The sequence below is a fragment of the Dasypus novemcinctus genome, chromosome 9 (genome assembly GCF_030445035.2).
Source record: "Dasypus novemcinctus isolate mDasNov1 chromosome 9, mDasNov1.1.hap2, whole genome shotgun sequence".
Lineage (NCBI taxonomy): Eukaryota > Metazoa > Chordata > Mammalia > Cingulata > Dasypodidae > Dasypus > Dasypus novemcinctus.
The window spans coordinates 100,916,743-100,942,562 of NC_080681.1; the positions used below are offsets into that span (position 1 = coordinate 100,916,743).

Genomic DNA, 25,820 nt, shown 5'->3' on the forward strand with positions numbered 1-25,820 from the left:
AACGAGACTTTCCTGCTTGCTCAGAGGCGGTGTCCTCTTTGGGGTATCTCACCCAAGGACTCTCTGAAAAGCTCTGGAGAATTTCCATTGGTGTCAAAGCCTTCCAATTTGTTGGCCCCAATTTGTTGTTGTTGGTTCTTCTCGAAACCAAACAAGCAGAAATTTCCAGATACCACTCTCAAAGAGTGCAACTTGATAGATTAGGAATAGGACCCAGAAATCTACATTTTAAACACCTCCTCTTGGCCATCTAATGCCATGGGACAGAGATCACCTTTGACAAATACTGGTTTAAAGCAAGACAATTGTGAGCGGACCCAGCATCTGACAATTGCCCACCATTTGCCGTATTACTGATATTTCATTTATTCCTCACTCCTCTGTAGTGAGGTAAATGGCATCAACATTTACAGTGCAGGAAGTAATCTGAGACTCAGAGACGCTTAGCAACTTGCTCAAGGGCACACAGCTGGTTACTAGCAGAGTCAGCATTGGAACCCCAGGTCTGCCTGATTACAAAGCCTAAGTAAGACATTTAATCACCAACATGGCACCTACTGAGAGAAAAATGGTGCATGCCTTTGGGTAGTTAAAAGTCCATCATATGAAAGAAGGTTTCGATAATTGACAAAAATAGGATCAGTGGGTAACTGCAGGAGTCAAACCTTGATTTAATGCAAAGATCTAATAGAATAAAATAGCTTCCCAGGGGGAGGATTAGGTTCCCCACCACTGGATGTGCTACATAGGTAAGACGATTGAGAGGGCTATGGATCCTGAATCTTTTATCCTTCTCTGAGTCATTTATTAATTATAAGACTACCAAGAAAGCATGTTGTGGCCCTGGAGACACGGATATCTCCGATTTCCTTGATGACTGATTGAAATGCCTGCCTGCTATTGCCCTGTTCGGTGAACCCAGGGCATTAATGGGGAATCCTCCCTGGACCAGATTTCAGAGATGGGCAGGGAGAAGTGCAGTTCCGCTGCTCCAGCCCAAGACGTGGGTGCTACAAAGGGATAAATCATCAAGAAAAAGGTATGCCTTTCATTCCTCTCCAGTCTGTACACCCTTCAGTGGGAAGAATTGTGACATAGGCAGCACTGAACAGAGCGCGAAAGCACATGAGTTGCTCATTGAACAGCCTGGCTTTTGAAGCTGCCTCATTGGATCATCCATATTCACAGGGGTCATTTTCAGTCCTCCAAGTGCAATTACCTGTGGCTACCCCCCCCTCCCCATCTAACCATTAAAGTTCTGCCATAACCTTGTGGAGATCAGTGTCCACATTTGATTCCCAGCTCTCCAGTCACAGCTGTTTAATCTTAGACAAGTAATTTAACCTCTGGGAGCCTCATACACTGTTGGTGGGATTATAAATTGGTACAACCTTTTTGGAAGGCAGTTTGACAGTAGTGATTAAAATGTAAAATGTGCTACCAGTTTTAGGAATTTATCCCAAGGAAACAGTGCTAAGTCAGTGTAAAATGATATGCACAAAGATGTTCACTGCAGTGTTATTTATAATAATAGGAAAAGGAAACACTACATGTCCAACTATAATGATTAAATAAACTGTAGTCCATAAGGTTGATAAAACATGTAGCAATTAAAACTATAATTTCAAAGATAATTTAAAGAAATTGGAAAATATTTAAATATGATATTAAGTGAAAAAAGATACAAAATTGAATATATGTAGCATGAGCTAATTTTTTACACATATATTAATCATAAAAAGAAAAGATAAGGAAAAAGTGTTAACACCTTTATCTCTGAACAGGGTGTTAGGATATTGTTTTTCTTTATATTCTTTTAGATTTCCTAAAAGTTTTACAATGAGCATACACTACTTTCTGAGTTAGAAAAAAATAGTAAAATAAAAATATATTTTGATAGTTCCCCACTGCCTATTGTATGAAGAACAAATTTCCTAAAGGATTTTCATAATCTGACCCCATCCTAACTCAGCAGTTTCATCTGCTGCCACTTCTCCCCTTTATAAACAGCTCTCAGCACCACTTTTTTTTAAAGCTTTATTTATTTTATTTCTTTCCCCCTCCCCCTCCCCCCAGTTGTCTGTTCTCTGTGTCTATTTGCTGCCTGCTCTCCTTTGTTCGCTTCTGTTGTTGTCAGCAGCACCAGAATCTGTGTTTCCCTTTGTTGCATCATCTTGTTGTATTAGCTCTCCGTGTGTGCAGCACCATTCTTGGGCAGGCTGCACTTTCTTTTGCGCTGGGCAGCTCTCCTTACGGGGCGCACTCCTTGTGCATGGGACTCCCCTATGCGGGGGATACCACTGCGTGGTTTTAGCACTCCTTGCACCCATCAGCACTGCGCGTGGGCCAGTTCCACGTGGGTCAAGGAGGTCCGGGTTTTGAACCACGGACCTCCCATATGGTAGACTGACACCCTAACCACTGGGCCAAGTCCGCTTCCCAGCACCATTCTTATGCCCTTTGCTTTAGATACCTCAAGCTTCTTGCCATCCTATAAACACATCATATCCTTTCATACTGCCATGCATCTATCCTTCCTGTTTACTCTTTACGGAATGACTTGTCCACGTTTTTCAAGAGCTAATTCAACTGTCCTCCACCTCTTCCTTGGTGGTTAATTGCTTCCTGCTCTTTATTCCTACAGAACTTTATATATAGACTTAATAGATATTTAATTAGTGTCTGTTCCCTCCACTTCCCTTTTCTTTAAGATACTGTGGGAGCCACAAGAATAGAAGACTAACTCCATCTTGGAGAGTCAGGAAAGGACATCTCCAGAGAGGACATTTGATTGGGTCCTTAAAGAATGAGTAAGAGTTTGTGAGCTAGACAGAGGACAATAGATATTCCATACAATTCTGGGATGAGCTTCCTGCTGACAAGCTTTTGTACATATTTTGTCATATCCCTAATCACATTGCTTAGTGAGTTGGATATCTGTCTCTCCCCTATCAGATGGATATCTGTCTCTCCCCTATCAGATGGCGAGATCAGTGAAGGCAGGAAATATGGCTTGTTTGCCTTGGCATGCTTTGTCAATATCTTGCACATAGTGGGCATGATAAACACATTTTTGTCCCAGAGTATGAAGAGCTGAAAGTCACCAATCCAGTAATACTCTGTTGCCTTTCCTTAGCATGAATGGGGAGATCACACCTTTGTTGCCTCATCACTGGTTCCAAGTACAGGGCCTGAGATGCTGAAAATGCTTTATAGTCTGTTGATTTGAATCAAATTGAAGAATTTGCTTACCTGGTAGGCATTTAGAGTGTCTTCTGAAACATTTGGGCTTTATTCAAGTATAAGAATTCCATCAAAATGAGCTTTTCTTCCCCTTTAAACAACATGGCCATGGTTTCCAAACGATGCCTTTGAAATAAACCCCATTTGAGTAATGCTTCTATTGGACTCATAAAATCTTTATGGCAATATTTTCTCATCTCGTAGACTATGAGAGTGAATAGCAAGCCAGAACCACTGAGCTAGAAGTATGGAATGCAGTATTTTCTCATATGTGGGTCACACATTTAATGTAAATATTTTTTAATGTAAATCCAATCTGACTACACGTTAGCTCAAAAACTCTAGCACTATCCAAAGTGCTGAATCTTTGGATTCTATAGAAACGATGTATCAATTCAGATAGAAGGTTCGAATATAATACAAGAACTGGTAATAGCTGTACAAGTGATAATACAAATACTGGCAGAAATACACAGAGGAAGAGCTTAGTACAAAAAAAAAAAAGGAGAGGAAGAAGAAGAGAAGGAAGATGAGGAGGAGGAAAAGAAACAATAAGTTGATAGAACTGAGCTCTTACCCCAGTTATACAAAGGACTACTGACATGAGAGTCCATATGTTCATTCAACACGCATATCTGGGTGTCTACTATATATTAGGCATTATGCTATGACTAAAAAAGAGATGGATCATAATCTTTGGTTTCCATGAGGTCATAATCAATGCTGGCTAAACCACAGACCAGCTGGTGATCTTGGAGAAGGTATTTAAAATTTTCTAGCCTCATATTTTCCATTTAAAATTGGAGATAATAGAATCTCATGAGATTTTTGTGAGGATTAAATAAAGTAAGGCTTACAAATCACTTGACAGAGCTTAACATATTGCAAGTTCTCAATGAATGTTGCATGTTAGTAACTGTGATGCTCTGTACTAAGTTCTTTACATCCATCATATCATTTGTCTCTTGTTTATTCAAAACCAGTCATGTAGGGTAGGTTTTAATGTCTCTTTTTTACAGGTAAAGAAATTGAGGTTCAGAAGAATGAAAATTGGGTAATTTGCCCAGGTTGGCACAGCTAGCTAGTGGTAGGACATTCAAAGCAAGCAAGTCTGTATTACTCTAAAGCCAGTGCTCAAACTTATGGTAATGTTGGTTAGAACAGAGGTTAGGGACAAACTATCCATATCATCCATCCAAGGAAGTAAGGTAAATTCTGACCTTATCTGGGTTAGCATTTTTTGAGAGGGCAAATTCTAAGGGACTGCTTAGACACATGACTTAGGGGCTTGTGTGAATTTTAGATCAGGGACACTGGTATCCAACTCATAAAGAGAGGGCCAAATCCCAGTCATCCAGAAAGGCTTACCAGACTCTCAGCCCTTCAGGGAGCAGGAGTAGAGACCAAAGATGGGAGCAGATCAGTCAGGCAGATGGGCCACACTTGAGGAAGGGGGTGGTTAGCTAGAAATGCTACAGGGGCCCAAATGGCTATATCCCTCAAGGCACATGGCACCTTGGATGTCAAGGCAGCAGATTATTTCCAGAAGCTACTCACAAGAGGAGGGGACTCATGATGAATTGCCTGCTGGCAACTCATTGGAACTGGGACAGGGCAGGTTTGAACCTGAATATGTGACAGAGCAAGGGCTGGACCAAAGCTGGCATAGAAATCACTGTCTCACACACTCCATATGGAGCCTCCAGCTGAGAGAAATCTGTGATTGTGCTGGGCTGTGTCCCATGGAGTCCAGGACAATAGAGGTTCTGAATTAGTGATAACATACTGCTGCCTTGGTGGTAAGAGTGTTCACTTTTAGTCCAAGAGTTTCTGATTCAGTCCTATGCCCTTCACATAAATATTCTCTTTGTAGGAAACACAAGGTCACAAAGCACAACAATGCCCCCTTCTCCCTAAGGCTGCCTAATAAACAATGGGGCTATTTGCAGTCTATTTAATGAAATCAGAAAGGCCACATTCACAGTATTGTCTTTGGGATTTGCTTTCCCACTTGTGAAAATTCTGGGCTGTCCTGTCTTTAAGGTGGCCTTCCAGCTCTGACCTCCATGGGTGTCTTTCAAACATGGCACACTGGAAGCCTGGCAGGCCATCAGACAGGTAAACGGATCAATGAGGACTGTTCATCGAATTGTGCTCCCAGAGCCTTTGCATCTGCTGCCTTTGCCCTCCTTGCAGCTGGCAGATCAATGTGGGGAGCAGATGGCTGTGATGTGTCATAACAACAGCTCCTTTACAGAGAGGCTCAGTCCTTCTCCTTCAAGCTGGGAAGGTCAGTGGCATCTGTGCCCTATACCTTGGAAGCTCTGGGGAGACCTATGTTGGCTTCTGATAAAGGTCAACAAGGGTCTCCAGAATGGACCATGTGCTGGTCTTCCACTAGCCCATGGTGCTGTCTGTCCGTATTAGAGGGAAAGTGTGGTTGCTCCCATTTCATGTACATGGAGCTTTTGGGGTGCTGGCCTTGTCTTCCACTGAAGAGAAGCCATGTGGAGGGAAAGCAAAGCAGCTCAGGTCATTTCCCATGCCTCACCTTCAGACACTACTGGCCCAGGATGGCTCCTGCCTTAGGAATCCTGAAGATTTATTGGATGGATATATGGGACAGAAATGGTGGGGAACAACATTCTCAGTCATTATGTGGTCCATTTGCCTTCCTCTCTCTGCTTGTTAATCACTGCACATGGTCCCTGATGTTCACTCCAGCCCCTGAGTCTGCCTGATCTTCTAACTCTAGGGATCTGTTATGGGTTGAATTGTGTCCCCCAAAAAGGAAGGTTCGAGTTCTAACCCCTGGTTCCATGAAGATGATCCTATTAGGAAGTGGGATCTTTGAAGATATGATTCCTACTAGCCAAGGATTGCTGGCAAGCCATGGAAGCTAGGAAGAGGCAAGGAGGGATTCTCCCCTACAGGTTTCAGAGGGAGCATGGTCTTGCTGACACCTTGATTTCAGACTTCTAGCCTCCAGAACTGTGAGGCAATTCATTTCTGTTGTTTTCAGCCACCTAGTTTATGGTACTTTGTTGTGGCAGCCCTAGGACACTTCCAAGATAACATCCAACTGACTCCAGATTTCCAAAGCTCTTAATTTAAATCGTCAAGAAACAGAATCTGGTTGGCTCGCTCATCAGTCAAATGCCCACTCCTATGCAGTCAGCTGAAGCTAGAAAGGGGCAAGCTCAGTGGTATAAGCAGAGCTGCAGGAACCCCTGCTGGAGGGAGGGAGCAGGGCAGTCTTGAGAAGAGGGCACGGGCTGGGCAAGCACCCCAAGGCATTTGCTCTACATTAACTTAACTAGCTCACTTCTCTTTGGTCTCCTTCTGGAGGTAATGGAGAAATCCACACTTTTCATCTACCTCCTTAAGCTAAACATAATAGTACAGACTAAGGGCCCAGCACTCTGAGAGAACTTGAGAGCAATTTCATTGTTCTTGCTGCTATCCATGTTCTCTCTCTGACTTTCACAGTCTGCAGAAGGGAGCTTTGTAAATACCAGTGATTACAGTGATTTTTATGAATCCTCTTAAGCGGCAAAATTTCCTAAATTCTCAGAGTTTTAATGCCGTGGGATTTAAAGATATAATTAAGAGCAGATGAGCTTCAAAAAGTCTGATATTGGGCAATATCTTGGGTTGCATCAAAGAGCAGAGAGAATTGCAATGGGAGTTTCGGGCCTTCCTTTCCCAGTGGTGGTGGAACCAGGACTAGAAGATTCCCGTGGTGTGAAGGACCTTGGTTACCTGAGTCACTGGGCCCAGGAGACCCTGCCCCCCAGTCTCCCAGAACTCATGGCACCACATGACACCACCTATAAACTAAATCAGTAGGTCAGGAATAGGCAATGCTGAGTCAGGCTTGGACCATGGCACTGTGACCACTTTCATAGCTTTCTGCTGCTGCAGGATCCAAAGAGACCAGCCACGTCTGGCCCATTTCTTCTTGGGCAGCCATTTGCCTTCTGTCCACACAACAATCTTGCCAAAAGAGTGCTTGTGCTACAGGGATGGGTCACTCCCTGCTCTTCCGTTGAGTTTTTGCTCATTTCCCAGTGTTTTCCTCTGACTTCTGTACTTACTAAAAGGCAGGGAAATACTGAGAAGGCAATACTGTGTATTATTTGATCTATCAACCATGGTGACCTGAATCTATATTATCTGTCATGCCAAGAATATTTTGACCTTCTAAAAGGAAATGAGTGCTTCCCAGACCAGAGCCAAGTAAGCAGCTTAGACCCATTCACAAGCAAATGTCTGGTGCCTAGCAAACTCCTGGGCATTAAATAACAGTCAAGACATGACTAGAGCCTCAAAGCTCATGATTTGGAGCATTAGGGAAGAAAGGAAGAGAAGAAGCAGTCATCCAACTGCTGATGCAAGAGGTAGTATAGTGAGGGCACTGGAACTAGAATGTCAAAGCTTAAATCATGGCTCTTCTTCTTGACAGTTATGTGACCTCAGAAACATTGCTTAACTTTTTTGTGCCTCCATGTTCTAATCTGCAAATCAGGAATTAAAATAGAAACCTCCTCATGGGGTTGCTGTAAGCACCCAATGAGCTAGTACATGTGCCTGGTATGCAAGTGTTCAGACTGGCATCTGTTATTCCCAGGTGTAGCTTGGGAACCTGTACTAAGCTTTATCATTTTATTCTCATAATAACTCTAAGAATACGATTTTGGTATTCCCACTATGCAGAAGAAGAAATTGATTCTCTGATGTTAAATACCAGGCCCATGACCATGAAAAAGTGAGTAGCAGGGACAGATTTCTAAGGTAGATAGATCTGACTCCAAACCTTAGTTCCTTCTGTCTTCCCACCCTGACCACTCCTCTTCATGGATACAGGCTAGCTTCCCAGAATCGCATGCCCTCCCCTCCTGTCCCTCTGCTTAGCCTCTCACTTCCCACCCTACTTTTAAGGACCCTGGAATCACAATACCACTTCCTAGCTAAGACAGCATGGGCAAATTATTTGATCTCTCTGAGCCTTGATTATGTTATCTGTAAAGTGGGCACAGTAATGGAAGCTGATGAGAAGGAGAACAGCAGCCCACAGCCACTGGAAATGGTCCTGGCCCCACATTAGTTAGGGTTGGATGTTTCTAGATGCTGACCTGATACCCATACCTAGACCTTGGTGTTCTGCTAAACATAAAACAGTTTCACAGAACATCAACACCAGGCAAGGCCACTCTGTAACACTTCATACTCATGCCTTAATTTAGACAAAAACACGTGCATTAAGCCAAAATGCAAAAATGACCAAACATGCCCCTTTTTCCACATCTTGTTAATGAGTGGCTGCTGCTTCCTAACCAATTACAACTCCAGTCTTGCTTTATCCTTCCCACCTTCTAGGTAAAATTAAGTGCCTCACCTTAGAATTACATCTACTTCCTGACTGCCTCCAGTCCAGAGCAAAGCTCCATTTCCTTGAATCTTCCCCCAAACCACTTACAACAAGCCCAGATCCTACAATAAGTTCTTCCTGAGACTCCCCACACTTCCATTCTCCCTGGCTGCCAGGAGTCAATCAACGCACCTTGTTCAACCACAGGTGGACCCCTGGTGGTCTTTGGCTGTGGTCATAGATCGTGCCTTCTGGAATTAAGTGTGATGATGCCTGGGAAGCACTTAGAAATAGAGTAATGCCCAATAAGTGTTAGTTACTGGCATTATATTTACCACAAAAAAAAAGAAGTTTTTCCCCTTTGGACAGAGCCAACAAGCACCCACATCCTCTCATTAGCCCCTTCTCCTTTTCTGTGCCCGTGCTGACACCCTGTTACATTTGCCCTGAGCACAGCAGCATTCCCTTTTTGCATTTCACAGACCTTTACCTGCACCCCAGGCCCCAAGCCTCTTCACCCACGACCTGTCTTTGGGGCCTCCCATGGTGGGTATTCTATCAGGGTGCTGAGACAGCTTTGCAGAATCACAACAGCATGGTGGGGTGGGAGCGAGGCCATGGCAGAGTGAAGATTGGGCTTCTGCAACCCTCTTTCCACTTCCTGGCAGAATAGTTACTCTGCAAATGGAAGTTCCCTCACCCACTTGCCAGGGCTGCAGGGGCCAGAGGAGCTCAGCCAGAATCTTCAGCGAAATGTACTCGCAGCTGCGTTGGCGAAGGCAGCCCCAGGGACCGCAGAGTTCTTCCACGCCGTGGCTGCTAATTGCAGATAATGCATTAAAAATACAGAGCCGCATCTGTTCGTTTCAACATTGGTGTCGAAGAATTTACGTGGTTTGTAATGACAGGGTGTGAGAGTAGGAAAGCCGCTTATAATTCCTGCGGCCAGAGGCACAGCTGCGAGCTGAGAGCTGGAGGTGTGGTTTCCGGTGCCCATCAAATTCTGTGGGTGCCGGCCAAGCCCTTCCTCAGAGGCTCTGAGGGCTCTATCCAGGTAGTTCTCTGTAAATACTAAGCGATTAAACCAGCCAAGCACACAGAGACCCAGCAGGCCTTCTGGCCCACCTTTGCCCATTTCAAAGAGTTCCTGAGAGAATGCGAGTCACCTACTGCCGGGCGCCAGGAGAGGGGCAGGCACCTGCCTCTCATATGATCAATTGTTCAAGTACTGGAGGAAAGACTGTGTAGCAGGACCTTAGGGTGGGTGGAACAAATTATGCCATTTAGCTTTCACGTCCTGTGCGTTAGAAATCTGCGAGTGGCTTGGCTGGGTTCTCTGGCTTAGGGTTTCTCGCTAGGCTGCCACCAAAGTGCTCACCAGGGCTGCAGTCATCTCAAAGCTTGACAGGGTGGGGGTCAGGATTCACTTCCGAGCTCATTCGCGTGGTTCTCTGTGGGATTCAGTTCCTCAGTGCTGTTGGCGGAGAGGACCCTCAGCTCCTTTCCATAGGACAGCTTAGAGAGAAGAGCCAGAGAGAAAGAAGCTGGTTTTTTATAACCTAATTTCAGAATTGACAGCTCATCAATCTTGCTGTATTATATTAGAAGCCAATCACTAGGTCTAGCTCACACACACAGGGAGGTTATTTTACAAGGGCTTCAACACTAGCAGACAAAGATCATGGAGAGCAACTCAGAAGCTGCCCGCCACCACACTCCGCCCTCTTGCCCCAGTGATTCATGCTCCTTCCACAGGCAAAATACACTCAACTCCTTTCAAGGCCTAAGAGTCCCATCCCATGGCAGAGGCAGCTCAAGATCCAGAATCTCATCATCGAAATCAGGTCCAGGTATAGATGAGGCTCTTGAGTATAGTTGCTTAAGCGCAGGTTCTAGAGGACTGTTATTCCAGCTCAGCAGATCTAGGAAATTAAAGAGATAAGTTACCTGCCCCCCCCCACATACCCCCCAAATTCAATAGTGTAATAAGCATAGGGTAATGGCTATAGACATCCCTACTCAAAAAGGGGGTAAATGTGAGACACAAAGGAGTCATTGTCCCATAACAATTCTGAAACCAGCCAGGAAACTATTAGATGTTTCTTAATGAGCTTTCAAAGCTTGGGAATAATTTTCTATGACTCTTAGCTCCACCTTTTTCACTCTTGATCCTCCCTCTGAATTGTTCTTTCTTGTTCATGAAAGAAAGCATGGGTTTGCAACTGACTTGTTTTCTCAGCTTGCTTCCTGATGAAATTTTCCATTGTTCAAAGGCCTCTTTATTTTGTGCTATCCCTCTTCCTTTCAGTCAAAGTTGGCAGTGATTTTGCTGATAACCATTTTCTCAAAAACTTTTTGGGTCTTCTGTGAATCTTAGCTGCAATCTATTTCACAAAAGCCACATCCACAAATTTCTTTGATATAAGGCCTTCTTTACCTTGGGTTTCTGGTAAAATGGCCAAGGGACAATGCCCTCGTGCTCCCAGAAGCCCTATTATTTAATTTAGAGGGTCTGTGAGGCTCAACCTCATTCTTTAAAACACCCTTTGTGTGACTGAATTTAATACTATGATCCTTTGATCTTTCCAAACTCTTAAAGTCACACCTTCTACTTTATCTCCAGGCTACCTTTCCTTGACATTGTTCAAAAGTTATTTCATTTTAGAATCTTTTGCTGTCTTGAGAGGCTGAGTTTGCAAAACTATCAAGTCCTGTCTCCTTCATGTTTTAACATTATTCCTTCAGTTTAGCGCTCTCTTCTCACATTTTGCCATCAGCTTCAAGAAGAAACCAGACAGTACCTTCAACACTTTGCTTGGACATCACCTTAGCTAGATCACCAAGTTTATTAGGCATGTGTTCTGCTTTCCACATAACTGCAGGTGACAAGTGTTACTAAGCTTTCTGCCACTACATTACAAGGAAGGCCCCTTCAGTTTCCAATGACATGTTCCTCACTTTCTTCTGAGTTCTTGCTGGAAGCGTAATCAAAGTCCAGATTTATACTAACAGTCACTTCAAAGCAACTTAAGTTTTCTCTAACCAGCCCCTCAAAATACTTCCAACTTCCACCCACTGCCCAGTTCCAAAGCCATCCCACTTTTTAGGTATTTGTCATGGCAGCACTCCTCTTGATACCAAAATCTGTATTCATTACCTCTTTCTGTTTGCAACACTTTGCACCAAAACTTAGTGGCATAAAACTGTGCCCATTGCCTTACCGTTTCTGAGGGTCAGGAATCAGGTACACCTTCACGAGGCTGCAGCCAAGGTGTCCTCTGGGGCTGTAGTCACCTCGAGGCTCAGCTGGGAAAGGGTCTGCTTCCAAGCTCACTCACCAGGTTGTTGGCAGGACCAGGTCCTCGAGGGGCCTCAGTTCCTGGCTGCATGTTGGCGAGAGGCCACCCTCAGTTCCTTGCCACATGGCCCTCTCCATAGGACAGCTTTCAACTTGTCAGTTTTCTTCAAGCAAGCAAAGAGAGAAGAGGGAGGGAGGGAGAGGAAAGAGATAGAGGTCGGCTTTTTATAGCCTAATTTCAGAAGTGACATCCATCACTTTTGCCATATTCTATTTGTTAGCAGCAAGTCACCAGTCCTAGGACTGCATGATATAGTACCACATACTGGGTGACTTAAAACAACAGAAATGTATTCTCTCACACTTCTGGAGGCTTGGAAGTCTGAAATCCAGCTGTCAGCAGGCCATGCCCCCTCTGAAGGCTCCAAAAGAGGACCCTCCCTGCCTTCCTCCTGGCCTCTGGAGGTTGCCAGCCGTGCTGGTGGCAGCTCACCTCAATCTCTGTCCCCATCTTCCCATCGCCGTCTTCCCTCTCTGGGCCGAGGTGTCTCTCTTCTGCTTGTCTCATGACACCAGTCATGCGGGATCAGAGCCCACCCCAATTCTGTATGACCTACTTTTAACTTGACTTCATCTGCAGAGACTCTACTTCCAAATAAGGCCACATTCGCAGGTCCTGGGGGTGAGGACTTGATCATATCTTTTGGGGGACACAATTTGACCCAGAGCAGTGGGGATGACTGGGAATGGCCTCAGAAGCTGCTGCGCACAGTGAGTGTGGGGGCAGTGCTGCTGGCGGGTGGGCCATGGCCTGATTTTGGCCAGTGGGTAACCACTGAAACATTGCACTGTGGAAAGGCAGGAGTCTTAGACAACCATGGCAGACAAAGGAGTGGGAAGGGAACAGAGGGTAGGGAGAGCAGCTACAAGGAAACCCTGTGGAGATGGCCACGTGAGCATGTTCAGTGGTCCTGGCGGTCCAGCTGGAGCTCAGGGCCTGCCTGAGGGTCACGTGCCACTTTGGGATTTTGGCCAAACTGTCTCCTGCTTGAAACTGCCTTCTGGCATGTTGCTCTCTCCTTCTTTACACTATCCGTTAGAGACTAGGACAGGCACCCCTCTTTGCGGGTCGCTTCTTACACTCCAGACTTGATTTACAACCATGTCTCAGGTATTTCCTTTATTTGTCAGCACTCCTATTGTTGTTTGTGGTATTGTTTGTGCGAGTGTGACTGGGTGACATAGGGGTGCCAGTACCTTTGTGACCTCACCCCAAGGCCCTCACCCTGCTCTAGGACCTGACCCCCAATTTTAAAGACCCAGAAACCAGACATTTTTACCCCAAAACAATCAATTATTTAGTAAAGGCTGAAACCATCTGGAAGGTCCCAACACGGCTGTGCAGCTCTAATGCTAATCGATTGCTTTGTAATCGATCCTCTGTTGGGATTTGAGGGAAACCCAATAAATAGATAAACTTAGTTCAGAATCATCTGGCGGATGCAGGAGAAAGGCAGAGGAGGCCCAGCCTGTCACCTTTATTACTGATGAGCTGATTGGAGACCAAACCGGGGGAAGGGGGCTTGACCCCCAAATGTGCCAATCGGGTGTGTCCCTCCTCCTCTGTAGGATGAAGGAGGGGCTGGAGGGGGGAGAAGAATGCCTCTGCGGTCCTAGAACCAGCAGCAACAGTATCACTGGGAACTTGCTAGAAACGCATCTTCTGGGTTCCACAGGCAGAAATAGTAACTCAGAAGCCCTGGGGTGGGGCCCAGCAATCTGTTTTAAAAAGCCCTGTAGGCGATTCAATACCCCCTAAAATCTGAGGAACACGGGTCTAGAAGAAGCTGTTCCACATGGAATACGCAACCTAGGAAAAAACATTCCCCTGGAACATTCTGCCATCAAGGTACACCCTTCCTCCCGTCACCTGGGAAAATGAACCGCAGTGTCTGCCTTTGCTTCATATCATACAGCTGCTCCAAAGAAGACCACAAGGAGACTCCCCTCAAAACGGGAAAATGCCATGGGTTTTGTGTTTTCTAGGCTTGGCTCTTTCTCTTGCAGACCTTGGAGGAGGTGGCATCTCCATTTTCACACTCGATAGTCTCTGAAGGCTATCCAATAACTCAAAGTCAAGGATAGAAGTAAATGGCACTCCCCTGCTACAAACCCTCCCGGGCTCCCCATTGCTCTTAGATTTCCTAAGAAACTTGCCAAGCCTCCTTGACGTGTCCTTGCCCATCACTCCTGCTGCATCTCACCCTCTGCCCTCCCACCTGACTACTCACACACCTTCAATGACTCTGCCTCCTTTCTTTCCTTCTAAGATACCAACCCACCCCTGCCTCAGGGCCTTTGCACTTGTTGACCTGCTGCTTGACAAACCCTTCCTTCAGTCCATGGCTTGCCTGGCTCCTTCTTGTCCTTTAAGTCTAAGCCCAAATGTCATCTCCACACCTCCTTTTCTGATCACTCCATTTATAGCACCTCCCCTCCCACCTGCCATTGTTTATCTCATTACACTGATTTCTTTCCTTCAGAGCACTTGACATTATCAAAAAACGATCTAGTGTGTTTGCTGGTTGACTGACCTATTGTCTGTCTCCCTCTCCCCAGAATGTAAGAGATCAGGGACCCTGCTGTAGCCCTAGCACCAGAACAGTTTCTGGTATATTGTAGGAATAATATTTGCATAGATGTTTGTTGATGAATAAATAAATTGATGCCTGGACACCGGAAAAGGTTCTAGTTCAGAAGGGATCAGAGTGGAGAAATTCAGTCATCAACAAGACAGCGATGGGCCCAGAGATTCTGGCCTTTTCCCAGGGCAGGGGTACCTGAGCCAGGCCGAGTGGGCCTGGAATGCTGGCATTGTGCCAAATGTTCTGCCTGCTTTTCCTCTCCCCCATTGTTCCAGGCTCGGTTCCAGGCCACCCCTACTACTCCTCCTCTTTCCCTCCCTCCCTTTCACTGTCATTACGTTGCAGTCATTAGAAGCCAGCAGATTCACACCTTCCTGTTGTCTTTTCCATAAAGGAACGTTAATGATGTGAGTTTTCAGCAGGGGTGGCTGCAAAGTGTTGTCAAAACTCCGACTTGGCCACCCACATTCTTGTAATTAATCACACAGGAAATCAGAAAGGGGTGGCATAAGGCCCGGGCCGGGCTGTGTGGGGGTCCCTTGGCATGAAAGAACACAGCCAGAGCCCACGGTGCAGGTCTGAAGGAAGACAACCCAACTGGAGCCACTAAGAGGAGTCCAGGCAGGGCTGGGGGGCGCTCCACCTTCAAGAGGTTGATAGGAAAGGAGGGGGGGGGAGGAGAGGGGAGGGGAGGGGAGAGGAGGGGAGGGGAGGGGAGGGAAGGGGAGGGGAGGAGAGGAGAGGGGAGGGGAGGGGAGGAGAGGAGAGGAGAGGAGAGGAGAGGAGAGGAGAGGAGAGGAGAGGAGAGGAGAGGAGAGGAGGAAAGGAAAAGAAATCAAGCAACTATTCGGTAGAGGCTGGAGGGAGAAACAAGGTTAAGGCAATTTCTTCTAGAATTGTAAGGAAGCTGCTGTGTATTGAGTATATTGTATTAGTGACCCAATACTGTGCAACAAATGACCACCAATTTAATGGCTTCAGAGAATATGCATTCATGATCTCACCATTTCTGTGGGTCAGGAGTCTGGGAATGGGTCAGCAGGCCACCGCTTGGGGTCTCATGAGGCTGCAATCGAGGTGGCAGCCAGGGAGTCCTTGCAGTTTTTTTTTAGTGGCTTTTGGTTGGAGGCTGCCCTCAGTGCCTAGAAGCTGCAGTTCCTTGCCACATGGTTTTCTGCAACATGGCCAATTCCTTCATCAAGCCAGCAATAAGAATCTCTAGAGAGACTCAGCTAGCAAGATGGAGTTGTATGGTTTGTGACATAATCACAGAAGTGACATATTCCATTGGTTAGAAGCAAGTTGCTGGCCCCGCCCACACTTAAGGGGTATGGATTTGTAGCAGTTTGAGATTTATGAATTCAAAAAAAAGGTATTAATTATGTTTGTAAACTGGCCTGTTCCTCTGGGCATGATACCCTGTAGTTATATTAAATTCAAAGGTTTTACATTTACTTGATTAAATCAAGATTAGGGCTTTGATTCTGCCACTTCATTAGGACAACTCAGCGTTGTGTCCCCGGGCCCTTGGTGGACTGATAAATGGATACTCAATCAAGGAGACAGAGCAGATATGTGAGAGGAGAGAAAGCTACATAGACACAGAACAGGACTTTGATCCTGCAGCCCCAGGGAGAGAGAAGCCATTTGCCTGATAGTCTGCAGCTGAAGAGAACAGACCAGCTGAGCAGCTAAGGAAGGAGGGACCAGAACCACCGTCTTGCTTCAACATGTGGCAGCTGACTTTGAATGAGCAATCAACCTTGAGTTGGACTCTTTAGTGCCTTGTCACTGTAAGCTTCTACCCCAAATAAATACTCTTTATAAAAACCAACAGATTTCTGGTACTTTGCATCAGCACCCCTTTGGCTGACTAATACAGGATTATATGAAGATGTGAACACCAAGAGGCACAGGTCCCAGGGGTCCAGCTTAGGTCTCTCCACCACATTGGGTATCAAGGACTGTGTCATATACTTCATTGTGTGATATCACATTGAATCTCTGGAACAAGCCTGTAAGGTAGATCTTACCCCACTGCAAGATGAGAAGCCTGAGTCAGAAGAGTGAGGAACTTGCCCGAGGTCCTGCCAATGTTAGCCTTGGGACCACCATACCATATCATCAAGATGGCGAGCCTGGTCTCTCCTTCCTTGGCTGCTCAGCTGTTCTGTTCTCTTTGGCTACAAACGTGTACCAGCCTAGAGGCTGAAGAGTCAGCACCTTACAGTGAGGAATGAGCTCTGAGGGAGGCAGCAGAAAGAGGTATAGAGGCAGGGAAAGGGGATAACAAGAGAAGGAGGGTTAGATCTCCCCATGGGACATACCAGGAAGAAAGCATGGGTGTGGATTACAGTTTGAAGAATAAAATGGAGAGCCCTTCTATCTGATGATGTCTATTTTCTCAATGAAGCAGAAAATGAGGGCATCTCCTGAGAAGGTGGGGGTTGGACTGGAGGGGAAGCAGAGCCAAGTGGTAACTGCAGCTGTGGGATACAGGGAACAGGAATTTTTCCAGCAAGAGTGTAAGATTGCCAAGTAGGATAAGGCTGCTTCCTCCATGAAGGCTTCAGCAATCAACTTGGTGGATGGAACCCACTCCTTCCCCCAGGACCTTATGAATTTCTCACTTTCATCATAATGCCTTGTAGAGCTGACTTACTTCCCAGTCTGTTCTTGCAGGGCAGGAAACTAGGGCCTGGTGCATGGGAACCCCCATAAAGGGCTGGTGAATTATGTAATGGGGAGGGGCGGAACACTGGGCAATTAGCCTCGTGTATTATGGAGGGCCTTGAAGCACAGGCAGAGGGGTTTCCTGTGGGAAAGTGGGAGACATGTGCAGTGTTAGAGTGGGGGCACAAGAAGCCCTAGTTTTGGAAGGTTCTTATGTGCCTTAGGCAAGAAGAGTTAGGGACTGGAGAGAGTGATGCTGGCAGGGATACCAGAGAGACTGAGACTTAGAGAAGTGGTATGGTCAAGTGGTCAAGGGCACAAACAGAAACAGGTCTTGGGACTCTTCCATCACCCCTTCCCAATTGCCTGTCATGTAACAATCTCTGGATCCCTGGAAGATCCATCATGATTCTTCTGTTCCAGACTTTCTCTCTTGCTGCCACTGTGGGTATGCAGACATGGAAAAATGTCCAACCTCCGAAGGATGGCTTAAGAAGCTAGGCCATCTACAAGGAGGGGAGGTGACCTCTATATAATTCTAGGAGAATGGCTATGTCTATGAAAGCACATTCATATGGTATCCCATTATTTGATTTTGTAGACCAGTGAGGGTTTGAAAAACATTATACTTACAACTCTTTACAACAATTTTAAGTGTTATACAGAATGGATATCCTCAGTAGGACCTTAAATCTCACTCTAAAATTGGGTAGAACCCAGAATGGGCTGCAGATCAAATGTAAGGTGAGAGTTAGGCATCATCTGGTTGACAAATTATCCATTGCCTGAAATCAAATATTTCATCTCAGAAGGATCACCACTAGTAGTTCTATGTGAAACATCTGAACGTTTGCTAAGAGCTCCCCAGTATCCTGGTCTGCATCTCAAAGGGTCTGAAGGTTTCCACTGAAAAATCTATTGGATGGAACTTTGTTTTGTAGGCCAAATTGATTTGATTTGATTTGATATATATATATTAGACATGGTGGGGCAGCAGGGAGGGAAGAAGATATTGGGGCTGCAATATAGTCCCTTTGTGTCAGCTCCAAACTGTACAGAAAAACTTTAATGACATGTGCAACAATTCCTGTTATGATAATTACTAGGGAATTATCATTGTTGCATTTAATAAAAATAATAGGAAACATGCAAAGTATTTTTATTAATATTTATACTTTATGCTATACTAAGTGATTTACATACTCTCACAGTAATCTAAAAAGTGAACATGACCCCATCTTCCTGATGAAGAGGTTAAGCTCAAGGTCACTCAATGTTTAAATGGCAAAGTTGGAATGCAGACCAAGGTCTCTGATTCCAGACCTTGGATTTCTAAACCACTCTATTACCTCTCATTCCCTTAAAGGCACACCCAGTTCTTCAAAAAAAAAAAAAAAAAACTTTTCAAAAATATATGTTTTTACTTTTAAAAATAAAACTTCAGACAGTACAGTGGAGTAGAAAATATAAGTCTTTCATCATGGAATAGGGGTTAGAGGTAGATTTAGGGTAGTCTGTTGCACACATAACCTAATAACAAAAAAGCAATTTTGCAATTTAACCCAGACTTTTTGATGTGAGGATGTCAAAAGAGCCATTTCCAAATGTTCCATTTCAATCTCTATTGATTGGTATGAGACAATGTCCACAGTAATTGCCTGGAAAGATCCTGTTACAGTACAAATACTTACAGCAAATCCCATTTGTGTCAAATTTCTTATCAGTATGAAGTGGCAGGAAACCTAACTCAAACCATTTTAGGCAAAAATTGAAATGTGTTGGCTCATCGTCCATGAAAAGTCCACCTGTGGTGCCAGTGGGAAAACATGGTGGTTCCATTCTCAGGCTCTATAGGATGGCATAGTTGCCGCCAACAGTCCCCAGTTGGACCCACTTGGGTCATGAGCCCATCACTGAAGCCATTCCTGTGGCCAGCGGCTTCTGTGCTCTGACTGACCAGGCTTTGGTTGTAAAAGGGAATCAGGGTGCTGTGACCAAGGGGAAGAGGAGTCGGTGTCGTGGCCATAAAGGCAACAATGCCCACTCACTTATGTGTGCTATGGTTTTATCAGTAGAAAAATGACCAGGGGGCTGCGCAACAAAATGTTCCCGGTTTCCTCCAGGGTATGGGACCTGGGATGGTTTTTACCTCAGGCTCCAAAGCTGGTCCTCCTCCACCCAGTCACGGAAGCCTAAAGGGTCACTCTGACTTTGGTAGGGAATGCCGCTGGAGTCCCATCCCAACCCACCGGTGGTTTCTAGGTCTTGCTGGAGGCCTGGGATTACTGAAGAAACCTCGAGACACCTCAGGCCCACCTAAACTCTACCTCCCCAACCCCTACTGTCTTGGTGCCCCCAAGAGACTGAGTTCCAGCCTGAGCTTCTTAGCTGTCATCTCTCTGTTGGGGCCCAAATCGGGAGGCTGATGTGAACGCAAAGCTGTCTATCCCTGATATTCTGCCCAGCCCCGGCCACCCTTTACCAGAGCTGGACCCAGGGACTCAGGACCTGACCTGAGTTGGATCCTCCAAACTAGATGACCACTCGGATCCAGAATTCTCCTACCTTCCTGACTTCCAGCTTCTTTACACCTGGAGACTCGCGCTCCACTTGCCCTAGCATATTCCTTTGAACATGCTGCCTCCCCTCTCAAAGCTAACCCTTCCCCAGGGTCCATTTCCCAGCTACGGTCTCTTCTACCACGCCACTCACGTCCCAAAAGTAGCAGCAAAGACTGCTTAAAACCACTCAGGAGACCAGGGATATAGGCAGTGCAGTGGAATGGCATTTTATTTTTTCAAATTGGAGCCATTGGCTTTGCGGGACGCAGGTTTCCCTCTGCGCTGCTTACTCGCTGACACTCGGAGGCTCTTCCTGGTGTTATGCTGCTGGCGGTAGGTGGCGAGTTCCTCTCTGTACTTGGCTCTCAGGAAAGCCGCCCTCTCTTCATAGGGCTGTTTTTCCGCATCCGTCCTGGCAGACCACATCTTCCCCGAGGCCTTTGCCATCTGCACCACCGACCAGTTGGGGTTGTCCTTCTTCATTTGAGGGTAGTGGTCATGGCAGAAGAGTATGAAAGATGATGGAGGCCGCCTGGGTGCCTGGGGGTCCCGCTTTCTCCTCCTCTTCCTCTTGCCAGCATAATTCATCATCTCTTCCTGATAGCGGGCTTTGTCGAGCTTGGCCAGGACTTCATATTTGGCCTTTTCATGCTTTGAGATGGACTTCCATTTTTCTGAACACTTTCTAGAGAACTCTTTAAAGCCAAGGTAGGAATTTGGCTGCTGCTCCTTGAACTTGTTTCTGTAATTCACCAAAAAGTGGATATAAGAAGAGACATTTGCCTTGGGCTTTAGCTGGCTTTCTTTTACCATGTTCATAAAATCATTTTTTTTTTCTGAATTTAGAAGCTTGGACAGCAGAGACTTCTGTCCCCCACGCTCCAGGAGCAATCTAGAACGTACTCTGCCTGCGGTGAATTTTTCTCTCTGCAAGAGCTGCAGCCAGAGGATGGCCTTTTCAGTGGTGGTAGCATTGTTGGGTCAGAGGATGGAACTGTGACATCACCCACAAGCTGGCCAATCCTGGCCAATGCCCATTGGGATTTGCCTATAGCTACTCTTATATTTTTGAGGGTCTAATTTTGCCTCTCTGGAAAGGTTGTTCATTCAAAGCAGGCTATGGGACAACTATTTCTCCTGGAAATATTTCTTCTTGGCTTCCTGTAGGCAGTGGGCTTTGCATAGCTTGGGGGGAGGGGAGCTTTATATCTCTCAGGTGTGGTAACAAGCCATGGGGATCTGCTTTCCTCCCTAGAAGACTGTCGAGATGCTGCATCATCCCAGAGACAGGCTGGAAATAATGAATGTGAGGAGGTGGATGGCACCCGAGCTGTCATGATAAAATGTGAAGTCTTTCTGTTTGCCTTGAACAGTGGCAGCTCATAACGCACAAAGAGTTTAGTAGTAACACTAAAAATAATCAGGTATGACAGCTGTGACTTGGTTCCTGTCAGGACAAAGTTGTCTAATTTAAAACCCAAGCACTTGGGCTATGAGTCTGAACTCTTCATTTCTGTAAAGAATTTTGGGAGGGAAGGAGAGAGGAGAACCTTAAGATTTTACTAATTACACCCAAGTCCATGAAAATGATTAAGTTCTTAGCCCATCGGGGGGCTCTCTCCATGCTCACTTCCCGGGTCCCTGTTTCCTGGGGTTAGAGCACAGAGCTATATAACAGATACACTCAAACTAGTAAGACATTTGGTTGGCTTCTAGCTTTTTATAAAAGCAGTTGGAGTCTTTCAAGTGGAAGGAAAAGACAAAGCATTGTTTACTGACCTTGGGACACTGTATTGACACTAACTTATATAGTATTGAATTTAATACAACTCAGTGGCTGATAATAGCTCCCAATTTACTGGACTCAAATACTGAATCTCATTAACACGAAAAAACAACTTGTTTAATATCAAGTAGCCACTATCAGGTGGGAAGCTGGATTTTACCTATGACTGCCTGACTCAAGCCTGTACTTCACCTTGCCTGTGCAGAAATCTTTCCTTGGGAGCTGAAGGTCCATATGCATGGCCTCAGCAGCTGAGCCTGACAAGGAAACATGCCTAAAATTATACCATATTTTGAGTTTTTGCCAAATCTATCCCCAGGGCTCAGACTGACTTCTAACTTTTATCTTCTGTAAAAGAAATAGGGGAATTGATCAGCATCCCCAATCCTGATCCAGTTCTGCCAGCAAGGTGGCTGGGCTACCTTGGCCATCGCCTTCCTTCCCATAAGCCCATGAATTCTTATCTATAAACTGGGCACTTTGGACTGGCTAGAGAAGGTATGCTATAGTTTGGGGGCTGGATTCAGGGGCCTGCAAGATAGCAGATGCTAGCAAAGAGCTGTGCAAGTGGAGGTGGAGGAAACGTGCCTCCGTCAATGGGAGTTGATTACTCTGGGGACATTTCTCAACCTAGGCAGCTTTATTCCCTCTGGTTCTTTCTCCCAAAGGGCCAGAGATTGGTCTACCTATTCCTTGGACTTGAACTGTGTACTGAGATTAATGGAGCATGGAAGGATGGGATGTGAGAAAGAACTTGTATAAAGTCCAGAGATATTAATCAGACTCTGTTCAGGCTCACACAGAAAACTTAGCAGCTTATCTCTTTCTCTTCATAACCTTCCACCTCTTCCACAGTGATACATCTAGGATGATTAACTCCGTTAGAGCCATCTGGAGACTAGCAGACATAGGAAGAGGAGGGAGGAAAGGGACAATAGATGGCAGTCTGGGTGTTTAGGCCAGACTCCCGACTTGGAGGGATGAAGCAAGGAAATTCCTTGTGTAGGGCAGCTGAGTCGGTAAACAAAGCTGCATTCTGAATTGGTCCTATGTGTCCTGTGTGCCTGAGTTCCCCCACCCCAGGACCCTTTTCCAACCTTCTCCACCCTGCTTTCTGCCTCCATCCTGCTCTCCACCAAGCCTGCCCATATGGACCATATCACCGGTTCCTGTGCCTTCTGGATTCTATTTCAGTTTGTCCAGTGGGAACCCCCAACAGAAGATCAAGGAGGGAGGGAGGCTGGCACTCTGCCTCTTGACTAAACATCTCCACTCTTCTCAAGGCAACCTTTCTAAATGACTCTCTCCTAGATTCAGTAATTGCTCCATCCCCTTGTCCTCTGCTGCTGGGGTGGAAACAGCCCTGCTTTGACTAGCCTCTGAGTACTTGGCTGCCCCATGCCTTACCTGCCCTGGCCTTTGTAAATAGTCTTAAAGAGGAGTAAACACTCCTCGAATTGAGTGGGCCATCTATTTCCTGCTGGGTCCCTCACCAATACACCCTGTCTCTTACCTTCCACCACTGAAGAGCTGTGGAGGTAGATAAAGAAAGCGACTGTGGGCATCAGCCCCAGGTAGAAGGGCATTGCGCTTCTGAAGACCCAGGTGCCCAGTGGCAGCCTAGGGTGCTCCATAGAGGGAAGAGAAGAGGGCTTGTGAGGGCGTTGGGAAGACAAGGGTTGCATGGCCTAGGAAGAGGCTCTAATACACTCTTAGAATGGCATGGCTGCTAGACAGCGGCATCAATCTAGAGGGCCAGAGAGTAAATATTTTAGACTCTGTGGGCCACAGTCTCAGTCACAAGCACTCAACGTGTGGCTCACAAGTAGCCATAGACAATGTGTAAACAAATGAGCATGGCCGTGAGCCAATAAAACTTTATTTACAAAAACAGATGTTAGGCTGGATTTGGCCTAAGGACTGTAAATTTGCTGACCCCTGGCCTGAAGATGTCAAATCAGTATTTTCAACCTTTTTTTATTACAATCTACAGTAAGAAATGCATTTTACATCGTGATTTCTTACTTACATCCATACTTAATAATATTTATATAATGCTTAATATGTGCCCACCTCTGTTCAATATCCATTTAATCTTCATAATAGCCCTCTGAGGAGAATGCTATTTTTATATCCATTGTAAAGATAAAGGTAACTAAGCACAAAGAGTTTACAGAAACAAAAATTTGCTAAATACTTACCCTTGCTGCATGTGTGGCATGCTCTTTTATTTTCTATTCTATGCTGTTATACTCTATTTTGTTATTTAAAAATACAGCTCATGAACTGAACTCATGACCCAGGAATGGGTTGCAGTCCATGGACTTATTTGGAAAGCACTGTCTAGACAAGCTGGGAGGTAGCACTCACCTCTGGGATTGCTGGAGCCCCTTTTACCTGGTGGCAATAACAGGAAGAAGAAAGAGAAGGCGTTGAGATCCAGGCAAACATGAGCTGAGATTCTAGCTTAGCCACTTACTAGCTGGATAACTCTGGACAAGTGTAGTTTGTTTCACGAAGTAAGAAAATAAAGCTGTGAAGGTTAACTTGATTGAAATAATGAGAAAGCATCTTGGTTGACGCTAGGAGACAATCCTTTTCCTTGCTCTTTCCAGCTTCTCTTGACCTCTGGTTACTGAGATAGAATATATACAGCACTGGCACATAGTGGGACCTCAATAATAATAGCTGTTCATTTTTGAGCCCTTGCAGTGTGCCAGATTCTGTGCTCAGAGCTTGTATGTGCATCATCTCATTTAAACCTAACAACTCCAGGAGGAGGGTCCGCTATTAAATAGATGGGGAAACGGAGGCCCAAAGCAGGTCAGGCACTTGTCCGAAGTGAGACAGAGAGTCATTTTAGGGCTGAACTTGAACCCAGGCAGGTTCCTTCTGAGGCCCATGCACTTAATCTCTATTCCAGATGGCTTTCTACTTAGTCCCTTTGCCCACAATTCACCCCTGGTGCATGGGAACACGACATGAGCAAGAAGCGCAGCTCCTGTAATTCATCACATTTAATCCTCACCACTGCACTATGAGATAAACATGAGGGAAAGAGGCCTGGAGAGGTGAAGCCACAAGGCCAGAGCAGGGTGGAGTCAGGGCCTCCACCTAGACTGCCTCTGGGATTCCTTGCATTGTTGACCTTAGCATCCCAGGGATGTTTGACCCAGCTATCCCCCAGCAGACTGGGAGACTCAATCCCTCAGTCAGAGCTTCATTGCTGCTGAACTCAGGCAGGGTGGGCTACCTGCCTCCTGGGGGAGGTTGCAGGGAGCATCAATGCTGCTCAAACACAGAATGGCAGTTGCAAGGCAGGCAAACACTGGTGTGGCTGGCACCACCATAAGCCATCTGCAAACATTTCCCCTGAATGAGAAGTATTATCCACACGTAATTCCCAGAGGCCTCTGCAAGGTATACATTGCCATGCTTCCCAGAAGGGGGCAGATTCCTTCTCTGAGTCAGGTCTGGCAGGGGTAGGTGGGAGTTGGGCCACGCCGAGGAGGCAGGAGCCGATGGAGGCCAGGCTGGGGGCCCCCAAAGGAGAAAGGGAAGGTGACAGCCAAGTGTATCAGCCACCCTGGGTGCCGCTGGGCACCCCCACACCCTTACTTGCCTGGGAAGTCTAGGCCAGGCGGCCCTGGAATCTGCTTCACCCCAGCATGACCTGGAGGGTGGGTTCAAGGCACTGATAAGGTCCCATCCTATGTTTCCTCAGACCAAAGCAAGGGAGTAAGACAACTCACATTTGTGAGGCATCTCCCAAGTGCCAGGCACAGTCCATACACGAGCATGGCTATTTGCAAGAATGCCATCATAGGTGGTAATTCCTCATTGCACAAATGTGGAAACTGAGGCTCAGAGAAGTTATGTCACATGCCCACTTTCACGCAGCTAGTAAACCGGGGAGCCAGGATTCAAATGTAGGACTGTGTGATCCCAGAGGCCCACCAGCCTTTAACCTTGACTTTCTTAAACCTATTGCCTCCATGTTGGGGACCAAGGCAGATGATGAACAAGACAAAAAGCATCTCCACTTGGGCAGACAGCTCAGCCAGGAAGGGGAACGTGCCCAAGTAGAGGATTCGTCTGCTGTCCTCACCTGGCTCTTAAAGCTTGCATCCTGCTTCTGGGCCAAGCCTGATGCGGGTTCAGATTTAACAACTTAGGGTCTGGGGGCCACCAGGCCTCAAGGCTGTCACAATGGATCTTGGGTCTAATCTGCAGTAACAGTGAT

The 25,820-nt window shown here is 46.0% G+C and overlaps 2 protein-coding genes and 1 long non-coding RNA gene across 3 annotated transcripts in view; 1 reads left to right on the forward strand and 2 right to left on the reverse strand.

The window, feature by feature from the left end:
* CSMD2 (CUB and Sushi multiple domains 2) overlaps window positions 1-25,820 on the forward strand; it is a 671,930-nt gene that overhangs the window by 293,507 nt on the left and 352,603 nt on the right. The window lies entirely within an intron of this gene.
* Window positions 3,932-12,072, reverse strand: LOC131279799 (uncharacterized). Its single transcript, XR_009187256.2, has 3 exons — window positions 11,836-12,072; window positions 10,386-10,536; window positions 3,932-10,129 (listed from the first exon to the last, which is right to left on the reverse strand). It is a non-coding gene; the product is annotated as an uncharacterized lncRNA (long non-coding RNA).
* On the reverse strand, window positions 19,994-21,125 carry HMGB4 (high mobility group box 4). The gene has a single exon (XM_004449749.4). The coding sequence runs from the start codon at window positions 20,608-20,610 to the stop codon at window positions 20,020-20,022; it is 591 nt and encodes a 196-aa protein (XP_004449806.2). The 5' UTR covers window positions 20,611-21,125; the 3' UTR covers window positions 19,994-20,019.

Coding starts and splice junctions, on each gene's coding strand:
- HMGB4 (XM_004449749.4), bottom strand. CDS start 20,610: ATGAACATGGTAAAAGAAAGCCAGCTAAAGCCCAAGGCAAATGTCTCT.